The sequence below is a fragment of the Equus przewalskii genome, chromosome 4 (genome assembly GCF_037783145.1).
Source record: "Equus przewalskii isolate Varuska chromosome 4, EquPr2, whole genome shotgun sequence".
NCBI lineage: Eukaryota > Metazoa > Chordata > Mammalia > Perissodactyla > Equidae > Equus > Equus przewalskii.
This window is the reverse complement of record NC_091834.1, coordinates 48,912,471-48,928,737: the sequence shown is the minus strand read 5'-3', so window position 1 is coordinate 48,928,737 and position 16,267 is coordinate 48,912,471. Positions and strand designations below refer to the sequence as shown.

The following is a 16,267-nucleotide window of genomic DNA, read 5'->3' as shown; positions in this document are numbered from 1 at the left end:
GGGGCTCTGCCCTGTGAACTCTAGCCACCTTTATCTCCCCAGGCTCTTAAACCTGGATATCCCTCATCCCCTGCAATGTACCGTGGCCTGGAAACTGATTTAAGGCAGTAAGTTGGGGCAAATATAGGATTCACCTCATTTGTTTCTCATCTCTCAGAGATGTCCCTTGTTCCCAAGTGTATCATGTCTTTAAAATCCTTATTTCATATAGTTTGTACACTTTCTTTTACTTGTTTCATGTAGAACGGTATATTTGGTCACTGTTACTCCCACTTGGGCAGAAACAGAATCTGGGCCCATTTCAGTGTAAGAGTTTTATTTTCACACATTAATATTCATCCACATTTTCAGAAATATATTATACGTAAATAAGAAAAAGCTCAGTCTGTATTAGCTTAGACTCTATAATTTTGCTCATTCCAAATCTAATTTTTCACAGCAGGATTTTAAGTAGCAACATAACATTTAGACAGGAATGAAAATTCCTTTTGTAATACAGATATATAAGTTAATGACCAAAAAAATATTAATGGGATGTATGGCCAGCAATGATACCATATAAGCTTCTTTTGTTCTAGACAGCGTTATCTATTAGCACTTTCACCAATGTTGAAATGTCCATTTTCTATATTCTTGTGTATGGTTGCCACTAACTACCTGTGACTATGAGCCACAAAGTGGCTACTGTACTTTTATATTTACTTAACTTTAATAAATTTGAATGTAAATGTAAATAGCCACATATGATTAGTGTCTACTCCAGTAGACAGTGCAGTTCTAGACTATGTTTTATTTGGTCACCCTTTATATTGGATCTGTTCTATTACATGACGTAGCCTCATGGAAAAAGAAAAAATTTTCTCTCAGAAATATAAAGTTAAGTAGCCCTTCATTTTAATCAAAAATAGCCCAGTGAGGCTAAGCACCAATGGCCTTCCAGTTTGTTATGGGAAGCACTGTAATTGGAATTTCTGGGTAGTGTACTTTTCTCTGAGACTAAGGTTTTTAATATTTCCTTAAACTAGCACAGTTTTTGTATATCTTTTGTATAATTATGTAAGTTTAAACATTATCAAATAATTCAGAAGAAGTATATATGATCTTAATTTTGTGTGTCTATATTGATTTTGGTTATTAGATTATGAATTTCCTGATCCCAAGGAAATCTAAGATTATTGAATGTTACCAAGTGACTGTTAATTTCTGAGCTTATTAAACAATTATTAATTACTAAGATTATTAACTGATTTTTGCCATAGTTAACAAAAGGCGCACGATGAATCTATGGAGGGTCTGCTGACACGGCTCACCTACAGTGTATACCTGCATTTCCATCGCTTTGGGCATGTCCTTGAGTACATTTTATTTTCACTGCATATTCCAGACACCTCATTTTCTAAGAAGCTTATCTTTAATTGTTTTGCCTTTTGAAACACATTAAAATATATTTTTTAAAAATTTCACTTGCAAGTATAGACACATTAGAACAGAATCTTTATGAATTTAAAACACTTTAATAGACTTCATAGTGGTTGGCTTAAATGTATAAGGTGCCTTTGTTTGTGAACTCTAAAAATATTCATTATTTCTAAAAGATATCACATAATGCTTGTCTATATGGCCTGCAGACAAGCTTAGTAATAATTATAGATTGTTGCTTAAGCAGTAATAAATTTTATCATGTAAAATGAAATTTTTATAAGTCACTAATATATATAAGGATGATATACTAAACTCCGTGAAGAATCACATACCTCCTTTTAGCAACTTCTTTCTTCAGTGATTTATATTCTGACATTTTTTACCTCAAAGAGAAAAGTAAATAAATAGAGTTATATGTTTTAAATAATATTAAACAAATCAATGCTTCATATTAATCATTGGGATTGCTTTTAACTTTTGATTCTAAAATTTGTTACAGATGGTACAAATGTTAATTAAGTTAATTGTAGATGTATGTTATGCTTAAGATAATTGTGCCGTAATGCAACAGTGGCACAGTTATGTTCTTATAGGAGAAAGCACCTTGTGAAATAATCTGAAAAAATGTTCGTTTTATGACTTGTTTTTTTTTTGAGGAAGATTAGCCCTGAGCTAACATCTGCCACCAATCCTCCTCTTTTTGCTGAGGAAGATTGGCTCTGAGCTAACATCCATTCTCATGTTCCTCTACTTTATATGTGGGACGCCTGCCACAGCATGGCTTGATAAGTGGTGCATAGGTTCCCACCCGGGATCCAAACCAGTGATCCCCAGGCCGCCAAAGTGGAACCTGCAAACTTAACTGCTGCGCCACTGGACTGGCACTATGATTTTTTTTTGACATGTTTTAAAGTAATGTTAGGTTTTTCTATTTGCTGTTTAAAATGTGAAGTTCTGGTTTTATTACTTCTTTGATCTTTGAAATAAGGATCTGAGGCAAAATGTGTACACAAATATAACATTTGTGCTGATATTGCAAAACATTTTTTATTTTTTCTAATCAAAAGAAACATTTTAAAATCTTTTGTATGGTTAATATTTTAAGGCAAAGTACTATTTATTTTATTTACTACTTCTTGTTCAATGCCATTATTTCTCAACCTACTAGTTTTGCTAATATTTTATTTTGTTAAGATTTACAAATGAGCTGTTAAGCATTTACTCTGTTTCCATGATAGATTAAAACTTAATTAGTTTCTATTCATCAGAATTAAGACTTGAATTTCATGATGGCATTGATTTAAACTTGTTCTAAAATGAACTGACTCAATATTAAAATCTTGTTTCTTTTTCTTTTAAAGTACAATTCATTAAAGTAATTTGCATTAATAGAATCCATGTAATTCATAAATAGTTGAAGTGAGATGAAAGTTTTTCTAAAGTTGTTTTTAATCCTTAAGATAAACTCTTACTTTGATCCTCTTAGTATTGGCTAGTTTCATCAGTTATTAGATTTTCCTCATATTTCTTTTGGAAAGTCATGTTTTTGAAGATGTTGGACCTAATTCACACAATTTATTTTCTGTGCACATATGTAGATAATTTTGCAGTATCTGTTGTGTGGATTCAGAGAACCTCTGGTCTATCTACCAGTTTGTTCTAACTCAATTATTGGATAATTACCAGAACTTTCATTTTGACCATCCTTCTTTCCACTTTGGTGGGCATTAAGCAACGCATTATTTGGATATATACTTAAGCTTCACAATTGACTTTCTTCTTAGTCAAATAAACAGAGAGTCTATTTCCCCTCCTACCACAAATCCTGACTCCCTTTTCAGGCCTTCCTGTGAACAGGGATGCTGGAATGAGACAGAAGTGTTAAATGTGGGGTTATGGAATTCCTGGTATTTTAAAGAATATTGTACTTGATATTAATTATTGTCCTTTAGTGAATGTACCTGTCCTCAGAGACAAGTGAACAATCGGATTTTAAAATAAAAAAATAATTGTAATTCATCAGGGACCAGGAATGTATTCAATGGTTACTAGACAAATGCAAAGCATGTGTGGAACTGAATGGAGAAGACGGGCGCAGAGGAGCCTTTTCCAAACTCTGAGCACCAGAAACCTCGCCCACCCACCAAGCTGGGAAGCTACCCACATGTTAAATGTTTAAGCAGTTTACTGGTTTATAGGAGTAAACTTGCTACTTTTTAACAAAATGAAATTAGGCATTCTTTTTGGGGGCCTAAGAAGACAGCCTTATCTTTTTTTATGTATACATGAAAAAGAATTGTTAGAAATTACATCCTAAGTGGGGAATACTGTTTTTACTGTAATTTCCATGTAGCAAATTAGTGAACAGTGCAAAAAGAGATCAAAGAAAATCTACTTGATGTAGCTATAAGCAAATCTGCAGAACTCAACCTAGATGAAATGTTTTGCTACATTTCAATGGATGCAAGCCTGTCTAGGCTGTAAGTTTGTTTTATTAAGGCAAAAACATTTACATTTCTCCTGAGCTATGGTCATTTTGCAACCCTCTCCTGTGGTGGTTGTATAAACCTACACTGTTTTTAAAATTAAAACAGATTGCATTCTTGTACCAACTGACTTTTTCCTGGAACTTGTAAGTAGTTGGTCTATTATAGAAGTTCAAAATTAGTAGCACTATGTAAAATATATACTTAGGTTTCATGGTTTTGGTATTAGGTAGTACATCTGCTGGAGACTGTCTTTTGTTTTTCATGGTGTAATCAGGCTTTCCCATCTGGTGAAAGAAAACTTTGAGATGCATCTTTCTTCTTCATACTTGAGTTTTGTCAACCTGCTTATACATTTCATAAGGTCAACATTCATGTCTGTTTCTTTAAAAATTAATTTTGTCAACTAGCACAATGTTCAGCACATAGTCAGTATTCAGGAAAAGGACCTGTATTATTTTCCTATGTTCTGCTACTTCATGTCTTAAACTTTCCCAGTAATTTAAGTACTTGGTTTGGAGGGATACCATAGGCAGTTTGTAGATGTGTAAATGGCTTACCTAAAACCCGCTTTGCACCATTTCCTTAATTTAATTCATGGAATCTATGGTGAACAGCATTGACCTACTGGTTTTTAAAATGCCATTAACACTTTTTTTCTCTCCAAGGAACTAGGGTGTGTTGTACCTTATAGATCTATAGTCTTCCAGGCCCTATTTAGACATCTCATGACTTGGTGGGAACTTTTAAAAACAATTGTACCGTATCCTTCAGTTTAACCTAGATCTTTTTGGTATAAAACATGTTTTCTGTAAGAAAAATTAGCTTCTATGTGTTTAGTAAATAAAGGAGCTAGGTCTATGTAGTGTGGAAGTGCCTTCAGCTCATATGCACCTTTTCCTAGATAGAAACAGCCAGACAAAATGGAATAGAAAGACAACATGGGAAGGAAAGGGAAAAACCTTCAACTCAGCTGCTGCACTGGAAGCAAAGGCCTTCATAAAACTTTTTAAAAAAATCTTTGATATATTAGTTTCCAGGAAAAGTGCAGTAAAGCATCCCTCTGTGTGTATGGATTTGGAAATTTTATCATAATTCAACGTTTTTGCTTTGTGTATTCAGATCTGTGTTCTTAGTAATAAGGTTATGATTGTTACAATTTTTTTTATTATGTATTCTTCCTCTGTGTCTGTGTTAACGGTTTTGTCTTAAACTCTACTGTATCATATTAATTGCTACAAACCTTGTTTTTGGTGGTATTTGCATGGTAGATCTTTTTCATTTTTTTATTTGGTATGTATCAGGATGGTTTTCTTTAGACATTTGTGTTATAACTAGCATATTGTTACGTTTTTCTCAAAAATCCATTCTGATAATCTCTGTTACTTAGGAAAGAGTTGTGTATTATTTTTTTATTATTACTTTTATATTTGGGATTCTTTCTACTTATTTTATTTTGCAGTTGTTATTGCTCTTGACCAATTGTTTTGTGTGCTACTTTCCTCCTCTGCTTTACTGCATTGATACACTTCATCTTTTCTCCCTCTGCCAGGTCAGAAACTATAAAATATAGTTGTGTACAGCTATATTTAATACATATTAAATATCATTACTTTTTAATAGACGTAATTATTTATGAGTAAACCAAGTGTAAGGTTTCTAATTTCTGTACTTCAAAACAAAACACAGATTCAGCAGACTTTATCCAATGAGGATTCTCGTTCCAGTATAATTTGTTTTTGTCTTGAGTTTTAGTTCTACCATTTTTAGGCTCCCAAAGTTATTATTTACTTTTATAATTAATAGTTGATGTAATTAACTGACATTTTAAAAATTAATTTTAGGTTGTCTTTTAGGACACTCTTTTAGGAAAATTAAAAATGAACACCTGCTCCCAGCTCTGACTGCCCAGAGAGGTTCCCCAGCTCCTGGCAGGCTGAGCTTCCTCCTGGGCCAACTTTAATGGCAGCTTTGCAGTGCAGAGCTCCATTCCCAATTGTATCGTATTCCTCCTTCCTTCTCCAATTAACATGTTACCAGCTTTTCTACTCTTTCATTCTTGTGCATTTTAAATCTCTGTGGAAGCTGTAATTACAAATTAGAGCAGTCTTGTCTATTTTGCCCTTGTGCTACTTGATCTACAAACTCCCTCCCCACCCACCTTATTATATTGTGAGATTTTTTAGAACTCAAAATTTGTCAGGAAGACTTACATTGTATTAAACAAGAAATGTCTGTTTGTCTAGTTGTCTATCTAGGCTGGCAATAAGGTTTTCCAGGTTGCACATTGCAAGACTCCAGGGCATTCTATTCAAATAAACTACGTTGGGTGTAGTGGTCGCTGGCTTTACATTGTCTATATAGTACAGTTAAAAAGTTAAATAACGTTGCAAGGCTATTAACCCCAAACAGCAGTGTTCTTCCTCAGTGTAGCTGGTATGAGGCTGTGTAGTGATCTTGCAGTGTGCGCTCAGGAGAGAATCTTACCTGCAGCAGTCCTCTGGCTTCAGATTCATAACGTGACTGTAATTTCCAAAATTGTCTTGAGTTTGGGAAAGTAGCCTGCTTTTTCTTGGCCAGCCCAGCACCAGGAACTTTAAGTTCAGCTAGATATTTCAAATTCATAAGAGTAGAAGAAGCCTTTGTGGCACTGGTTTGCACACCTTTGTGGAAGAATACAGGCTAGGAAGAAAAGGCAGGGCCGAGATGGACAGGTCTTCAGCTTTAGCTCTTGAACTCATCATCTCACACTGGTATAGGGGCTTTTTTATTTTTTTGCACTACTTCTTCCTCCACTGTGGCTTCTCAAGGGTGAGGGAGGGGCATCTCAGAAGGCAGTGTGTGAGCCATCCTTTTAGAAAGCTCAAGCTACAAATAGGAATGAACGTATTTTGCAACAGCTGATGGGCATTAGTTTCCAGGTGGCAGCTGGGGAAACACCTGGTTAACAAGTTAATTTGCACTGAAGGAAGGTCTAGTATTCATAGTTCATTCACAGCTCTTCCAGCCTGACTGTGGTTCACCAGGCAGGAGTTATTTTTGCCATAAGCATTGCTGTCTGGTAAAAAAGCTAACATTTCACCTTTATAAGTTTTCAGGGAAACAGAACTAGGATAAGGTGAGCCCAAGGTCACAGGTTTTCTTCGTCTATTTAGCACATAGAAAAACCTGAAACCTTTTCTTTCTGCTTTTCATCTTACAATTTTTTTTGTTTTTGCTTTTCTTCATTGTCTTTTCTTTTGGTTTCTTTATGGATTGAGCATTTTTAAGGAAAAAAGCCTTTATTGTCACCTTAGATTTCAGGAGGAAACAGCTATATGTCTTTGTCTTCAATTAACTATATTTAATGAAAAATTCCAAGAAATAGTTATTGAATATCTACTAAATTAATATACATTCCATGTCCTTGCAGGATTCTCTTTAAAAATGGGTGTTATTAAGTGCTTTTCCATGGAAAAGCAAAATGCGAGTGATGGGTGATAAAAAGTCATTCTCTTATGTTACAGAAAGAACATAATAAGATGTTTTGTTCTGTTTTATTTTGTACTTATTTTTTTAATGAAGTAACATTGATTTATAAAATTTTGTAAATTTTGTACTTCATTATATTTCAACTTCTGTATATGCTCCGTCATGTTCACTGCCAGAGGTCTAGTTTCCATCCATCACTGTACACGTGTCCCTTTATCTCTTTTGTCCTTCTCCCATTTTCCCCTCTTATAATCACCAGTCTGTTCTCCATACCTGTGTGTTTGTTTATTGTTGTTGTTGTTTTTATCTTTCATGTGAGTGAAATCATATGATATTTGTCTTTGTCTGACTTATTTCACTTAGCATAATACCCTGAAGGTTCATCCATGTCTCAAATGGCAAGATTTCATCTTTTTATGGCTGAGTAGTATTCATTGTATATATATATATATATATATATATATATATACACACCACGTCTTCTTTATCCATTCATCTTTAAATGGGCACTTTGGTTGTTTCCAAGTCTTGGCTGTAATAAATAATGCTGCAGTGAACATAGGGGTGCATGTATCTTTTTGAATTAGTGTTTTCATGTTGTTTGGATAAATATCCAGAAGTGGAAGAGCGAGATCATATGGTATTTCTATTTTTAATTTTCTGTGGAATTTCCATATTGTTTCCCATAATGGCTGCACCAATTTATATTTCCACCAAAAGTGTATAAAGATTCACTTTTCTCCACATCCTCTCCAACAGTTATTATTTCTTGTCTTTTTAATAGCCATTCTCAGAGGTGTGAGGTAGTATCTCTTTATGGTTTTGATTTGCATTTCCCTAATAATTAGTCATGTTGAACACCTTTTCGTGTACTATTGGCCATTTATATATCTTCTTTGGAAAAAAATGTCTGTTCAGATCCTCTGCCCTTTTAAAAATAGGATTGTTTCTTTTTTGTTGTTGAGTTGTAGTAGTTCTTTATATGTTTTGGATATTAACCCCTTATCAGATATATGATTTCTGAATATCATCTCCCAATCAGTAGGTTGTCTTTTCGTTTTGTTGATGGTTTCCTTTGCTGTGCAGAAGCTTTTTAGTTTTATCTAGTCCCATTTATTTTTTTTGTTTCCCTTCCCTGAGGAGACATATCCTAAAAGTTATTGCTAAGACTGATATCAAAGAACATACTGCCTATGTTTTCTTCTAGGAGTTTTATGGTTTCAGGTCTTACATTCAAGACGTTTTAATCCATTTTGAGTTAATTTTTGTGTATGGTGTAAGATAGTGGTCTACTTTCATTCTTTTGCATGTGGCTGTCAAATTCTTTCTCTGCATCTATGGAGATGATCATGTGATTTTTATTCTTTATTTTGTTAATGTGCTATATCACGTAGATTGATTTGCAGATGTTGAACCATCTTTGCATTTCTGGAATAAATCCCACTTGATGGTGGTGTATGATCCTTTTAATGTCTTGTTAGATTCACTTTGCTAACATTTTTTAGAGGATATTTTTGCATCTATGTTCATCAGTGATATTGGCCTGTAATTTTCTTTTATGTGTCTTCTCCTTGTCTGGTTTTGGTATCAGGGTAATGTTGACCTCATAAAATGAATTAGGAAGCATCCCCTCCTCTTCAAGTTTTTGGAAGAGTTTGAGAAGGATAGGTATTAAATCTTCTTTGAATGTTTGGTAGAATTCACCAGAGAAGCTGTCTGGTCCTGGACTTTATTTTGCGGGGAGGTTTTTGATTACTGTTTCAGTGTCCCTGCTAGTGATCAATCTATTCAAATTCTATATTTCTTCCTGATTCAGTTTTGGAATGTTGTATGATTATAAGAATTTATCTGTTTCTGGGTCATCCAATTTGTTGGCGTATAGCTTTTCATAGTATTCTCTTATAGTCCTTTGTACTTCTGTGATATCCATTGTAATTTCTCCTCTTTCATTTCTGATTTTTTTTTATTTGAGCCTTCTCTCTTTTTTTTCTTAGTGAGTCTAGTTAAGGGTTTGTCAATTTTGTTTATCTTCTCAAAGAATGAGCTTTAAGTTTCATTGATCTTTTCTATTGTGTTTCTAGTCTCTATTTCATTTATTTCCACTCTGATTTTTATTTCCTTCCAACTGCTCAGTTTGGACTTTGTTTGCTCTTCTTTTCTAGTTCATTTAGGTGTAGTTTAAGATTACTTATTTGAGATTTTTCTTGTTTTTTTTTGAGATAGACCTGTATTGCTGTCAATTTCCATTTTAGTACTGCTTTTGCTGCAAACCATAGGTTTTGGTATGTTGTGTTTTCACTTTCATTTGTTTACAGGTTGTTGTTAATTTCTCCTTTGATTTCTTCATTGATCCAATAGTTCTGCAGTAGCATGTTGTTCAGTCTCCACATATTTGTGACTTTTCCAGCTTGCTTCTTGTGGTTTATTTTGAGTTTCATACCACTGTGGTCAGAAAAGTTCCTTGATATGATTTCAGTCTTCTTAAATTTATTGAGATTTGTTTTGCTTCCCAATATATGGTCTTTTTGAGAATATTTCCTGTGCCCTTGAGAAGAATATGTATTCTGTTTTTAGCTGGAGTGTTCTATATGTATCTATTAAGTCCATCTGGTCTGGTGTTTCATTTAATGCCAGTGTTTCCTTGTTGAGTCTCTATCTGGATGATCTATCCATTGATGGGGTATTAAAGTCCCCTACTATTATTGTGTTGCTGTCTATTTCTCCCTTTAGATCTGTTAATAGTTGTTTTATATGCTTTGGTCCTGCTCATGTTAGATGCATATGTATTAATAAATGTTATATAATCTTGATGGATTGTCCCCTTTATCATTATTTAACATGTATCTTTATCTCTTGTCATCTTTTTGGGCTTGAAGTCTATTTTGTCTGATATAAGTATAATTATACCTGCTTTCTTTTGATTACCATTTGATTAGAGTATCATCTTTTATCCTTTTACTTTTGGCCTATGTTTGTCTTTAGAGCTGTGATGAGTTTCCTGGAGGCAGCTTGTTGGGTCTTGTTTATTAACCTATCCAAACACTCTGTATCTCTCAATTGGTGAATTCAATCCATTTATATTTAGAGTGATTATTGGTAAATGAGGACTTAATATTGTCATCTTGTCTTTTGTTTTCTGGTTCTCTATATTTCCATTGTTTCTTTTTCCTTATGGTGGTTTTCTGAGATGTGTTTTTTTAGTTTCCTCTTTTATTATTTTTCATGACTCTGCTCTGAATTGTTTTTTTTAAAGATTGAAACCTGAGCTAACATCTGTTGCCAATCTTTTTTTTTTCCTTCTTTCCAAAGCCTCCCAGTACATAGTTGTATATTCTAGTTGTAGGTCCTTCTGGCTCTGCCATGTGGAATGCTGCCTCAGCATAGCCTGATGAGTGGTGCCGTGTCCATGCCCAGGATCTGAACCAGTGAAATCCTGGGCTGCTGAAGCAGAGCACATGAACCCAATCACTTGGCCCTGGGGCTGGCCCCTGAATTTTTGTTTTGTGATTGCCATGAGGTTTGTATAAAACTTTTGAGTTTTGTATAAAAGAAATCATAGATGAGATAGTCCTTTTTCTGCCAATAGCATCTTATCTTCATTTGCCTATGCAAGTTTCATTCTTTTCCTCTTCCCTTTCTATGGTTTTGTTGTCACAAATTATCCCTTTTTGTATTGAGTTCATTACCAAATTCAAGTGGTTATTGTTATTTTTTTAGTTCTTTGTTTCCCTTTAACCTTTATTTTATAATTGTTTATTAACCCATTCTGATACAGAGCTTGAATTTTCTGATTCTGTCTATCACCTTGCTCAAAGCTTTTTATTTCTTTGCCTTTTTGTTTCAAGTGAGGAGGGCTCCTTTCAACATTTCTCGTAAGGCAGGTGTAGTGGGATGAACTCCCTCAGCTTTTGTTTGTCTGTGAAAGCCTTTAATTTTCCTTCTCTTCTGAAAGATAACTTCTGAATAGAGTATTAGTGGCTGACAGGTTTTAATCTTTCAATATTTTGAATATATCATTACACTTTCTCCTGATCTGTAGAGTTTCTTTTGAGAAATCTGCTGATAGCTGAATGAGGTTCCCTTTTAGGTTATTATTTTTCCCATGTGCCTTTTGTATTCTTTCTTTGTCATTGACTTTTGACAGTTTTATTATCATATGTCTTGGAGGAGGTCTTTTTGTATTGAGATAATTGGATGTTCTATTGGCTTCATGGATTTGTATACCTAGTTCCTTCCCCAGGTTTGGGAAGTTCTCAGGTATTATTTCTTTAAATAATCTCTCTGCTTCCTTCTCTCCTCCTTGTGGAATACCCATTATCTAATGGAGTTGGATAATTCTCATGGAATTTGTACATTTAAAAAAAAAATCTTGGTTCTTTCTCCTCTTCTGCCTTCATCATTTCTAGTTTTCTATCTTTGAGCTTGCTAATTCTCTCCTCCGTATTGTCCAAATCATTTACAATGATTTCTGATGCATTGTTCCTCTCATTCAGTGAGTTTTTCAGCTCCAGAATTTCTGTTTGGTTCTTTTTTTTTTCAGAGTTTCAATCTCTTTGATAAGATATTCCTTCTGTTAATTGATTTTACTCCTGATCTCATTAAACTGCCTGAGTTTTCTTGTAGCTTGTTGAGTTTCTTCATCACAGCTACTTTGACTTTTTTTATCGGTTACATCACAATCTTGCATGGCTTTATTTCTGGTTTCTGGAGAATTATTTTCTTTTTATGATACTGTCTTGCTATGACTTTTTTGTGGTGCTGAGTTATTCCTTTGCCGGTGCATTTGTTTTAGCAAAATCTTTTTTTTTTATTTAGGTATAGTTTTGTTTATTTTTAATCAAATGTACTAGAGGCTTTACTTTTGTTTTTCAGTAGGTGGTGCTATGGTGCTAGTTTTTTCTTTTTCTTATCTGAGCTGACTCGCTGTATTTAAGGATCTGCACATTCCTCCCTCCACTGCCTCTATTGAGGTGTCCCTGGTACTTTCTTCGTTGCCACCTGTGCCTCTAGGGGTCACTGATGTCTTGCTGTTGTCACTGGCTTTGCTGGCAGGGGTACAGGGATGGCTGGTGCCTCTGCTGCTTTCAGGATTACCTGTGTTGGAAGGTCCAGCTCTGTGGCAAGGGAAAGAGGAGGAGGGAGCCTGGTTCACAGGGCACCATATCTGCTGTTGCTTATTACCTTGTGGTCATAGGTGCTGCTGTGGTTGGAATGTAAAGAGTTCTGTGCATGCCTCCCCTCTGCTACCAGGCTCTGAGCTGTGGCCAGGGGCCCAGGATTGTGGGGCTCCACTTCTGCTCCTGTTCTGCTACCCATGGCTGTAAGTGCTGCTGTGGCTGGCATGAGTTTTTAAAATTTGTTGTTGTGAAAGAATACACATATTTCTGAGTGTTTATTCTATATGTGCATTTACATTTTTAAATTGTATATTTTGAGGCTACTGTTGTGGTGTAGGTCTTTTATGTCCCGTAAAAGACAAGCAGTACTGTAAAACCTCCAAAGTAGTTCAGAGAAATGAGGAAAGATCACCCTAAGCTCCTTGAAATTTAAATGAAAAATGTTTAAAAAATAATCATTTGAATAATTTCAAGAAGAACACTAACATTGCTAAAAATCTTGTGTATAAAATTCTGCTGGATTTACTTTAACAAATAGATCATTATTTGTTAGCATTCTAATTATTAATTACTTTAAAAAGGATTCTTCTAGGGGCTGGCCCTGTGGCCAAGTGGTTGAGTTCGCATGTTCTGCTCGGTGGCCCAGGATTTCACTGGTTCAGATCCTGCGCGCGGACATGGCACCGCTCATCAGGCCACTCTGAGGTGGCGTTCCCACATGCCACAACTAGAAGGACCCACAACTAAAATATACAATGATGTACCGGGGGGCTTTGGGGAGAAAAAAAAACAGAAAGAAAAATAAAAGAAGATTGGCAATGATTGTTAGCTCAGGTGCTAATCTTCAAAAAAAAAAAAAAGCATTCTTCTAAAAAGCTTTATGTACTTAGATAAGCAGTCCCTTGACTTTTATTAATATTGTTAATTTCTTAACAAATATATTTATATATTTATTTCTATCTAGCCTAGTTTCAAATTATGAATTGTTTAATGAATTAATGAAATCATATTCTTTATATTTTTGACTCTGACATAGGAAATAGAATATGAGCATTTTATATTTTTCAGTAGTGTTCTCAATAAGTGTTTACTGCATCTGTATTTAAAAAGGAGGATTCATTGATCTTATTAAATATTTATGGCTTGAAATGTTTAATTAGGAATTAATGCAAATTGATAAAATAATTGCAATATTATAATTGTATGTGTTTTGAGCTTCTTTAATGTTATGTTTTTCACGTTGAAGGAGATGGTATTATAAGTTACCTTTTATATTATTTTGCAGGTGCATTTTCTTGATTATAAATTAGTACCTTTTGGTCAGAAAATGGAACATCTAATGCAGATTAAGGAATTTGCAAAGGAGGTGAAAAAAAGAAATATTTTGTTATGTGGCCTTCTCATATATTACCCACAGGTAGGTAAAATGTTAGTCTCTTCAGATTGTATGTTCTGTAGGTTACAATTTTAATAGTGGGAACCTGATTTTGTTAAAAGTAAGGAGATATTAATAATAAAAATTTTGCTGCAAATTTAACTGGACTTTTGTATTTAACTGACAACCCTAAGGTCACAACTCTTAACCATTTGTATAATTTGAAATCACTTATTTCTTTTACGTTATGTTAAAGATATTGGTGATCAAGCTCTTAATCACTTGACAGCAATGCCTGACAGTCCCATTAACAGAGGGCATGGTATTTAATTAGAGAAGAACTCTCATTGTCACTATCTTTTAATAGTAGCAAGGTAGTTAAGCTGAGGGCAAGTTGAATTAGCATTATAGATTCTTTGTGCAGAGAAATGCTATTTAAATGAAACTATTTGGGGAATCTGTTAGAAGAGATCGATTTGCCCTTGTGCATAGATACCTTTCATCAAACTTGTATAATGCTTTATAGTTTCCTACAGGTACCACACAATAGTCAAGCAAGTGAAACAGTCAACTGCTCTTTTAATGGTCTGGAATAAAAGTGATTTGGTACTGACTAAGGAATGACAAGTTTTAAAGTTATATGGTTGATGAATAGCAGCTATTGTTTATGTAATATTTAAAGTGACTTTTTAGCCTGAGGGTAACAACATTTGTTTTGAAACAAATGAATTTTAAGTAAATATAAAGAGCATCTTTTTGCCAGTCTCTTGGTTTTCTTTAACTTCGAAGTTGTTACCTCTGCTTCCGAAATATGCAAGCCTGACCTCTCATTAGTCATCAGGCACAAGGCAAAGTTCAGTTTACTTGGGATCATGGAATTGTAAAATGTTAGTGCTGTAGGGACTGTTAAAGTCAGGACAGCTAAGCCCTGAAGAGATGCATCTACTTGCCACATATAACTGGCAGAGTAAGAACAAGAACTCAGGTCAGTATCTTTGTTCAGGAGTATTTCCTTTGCAATAGATTCTCTTTGCTTGTACTCTAGATTATTATGGTGGGAAACATAAATCAATTCTTTCTCTGGTGCCATGCTGAGGATTCATGGATGCACACGAGTAATGTTACACTATGCAGATATAAAATAGAGTTCACTGAGGAAAAGCTCAAAAGTTGAGGAAAGGTAGAGCACACACAATCCCCGGAACTCTTTGTCCTTTGTTTTAGGCTAAGCAAAAAGGGTCTGTACTAACTGTAGCTAACATTCCAGTGGAGAGTATGTTTGCTAGATGAAATTTAGCATGTCCTGTTAATTCTGAATTTTCAGATAAAGAATAAATTTCGGTATGAGGATGCCCCAAATAGTAAATGGAATTTACTGGCACTAAAAATTATTTGCTGTTATTCTGAAATTCAAATATAACTAGATATCTTGTGTTCTTATTTGCTAAACCTGGTAACCCTTGTAGAGTTTATATTTATAATAAAATTATTCATTTTACCACACCTGCCATGTTCTATATATTTGTGGAATGGAGTATGTTGAGTATGTATATGACTGTACCTGTGAAGGCTTCCTGACTGGAAAAGAAAGACCCTTTGCAGACCATTCCTTGGTATCTAGCTATTATTTTGAGCAAACTTGAACCTGCTAAGTCAGCTGTCTACTAAGCTACCAAAAGTGTGAAGAAGACAATCTTGCAAGGCCTTCAAGATATGTCTGTCATCATTTTAGGAAGCAAAGATAGCTTACTTAGGTGTTACTTGTCTCTTTTTGAAAATACAATAGCGAAGATGTTAAATACAGAGTTCACTTTTGCCCTCAAAGACACAGGTGCAAGTTGATTCTTACTAGCCCAACAAACTGCCCAATACGTAATTACCCCTTAAAGAGAACCCTTGGATATTCATCAGATATGCCATTAAAAAAGCGCCATGGTTAAAAAGTGAGGAAGCATCAATGAATAGAGTTAAACAGACTTCTTTAATGAAGGGCTTCTCGAAAATCCTTAACGTGCTAATGAGCATTTCACATCTCCAAACTGAGGACAAGGGCTATGCATTTTCGATTTGCTTCTGTGACCTTTTAACCATGAACAACTCATGGGACTAATGTTCCCTGGAAGAAACTTTGGGAAACACTCCTCACAAATATACGGTAAGTAAAGAAACCACTACCTCTGGACAGTCTTTTTATACTTTGGTACTAATTTTTCCACTTAGTTAAATTACTGTCTCTAATAGTGATTGCCTATTTGACAGACATTCTGTCAACACTAAGAATATGAAGATATATAAGGTGGAGTTTCCGTTCATGTTTAGTGAAGAGTGTAGGTTTGTACTTTCCCTGGTGCTGCGAGATACCGCTTTCTATAATGTTCATACACTGGGCTTTGTTC

At 34.6% G+C, this 16,267-nt stretch overlaps 1 protein-coding gene across 5 annotated transcripts in view; it reads left to right on the top strand.

Annotated features, from left to right (window-relative positions):
- The window catches only part of CRPPA (CDP-L-ribitol pyrophosphorylase A), a 283,050-nt gene that overhangs the window by 155,548 nt on the left and 111,235 nt on the right, over window positions 1–16,267 (top strand). For all 5 annotated transcript variants that reach the window (XR_011539068.1, XM_070615818.1, XM_070615820.1 and 2 more), the window contains exon 9: window positions 13,782–13,913. Coding sequence is in view for 4 of the 5 variants with exons in the window: in XM_070615818.1 (XP_070471919.1) it covers window positions 13,782–13,913 (132 nt within the window). In the remaining variant the exon portion in view is untranslated. The remainder of the gene's footprint in view (window positions 1–13,781; window positions 13,914–16,267) is intronic.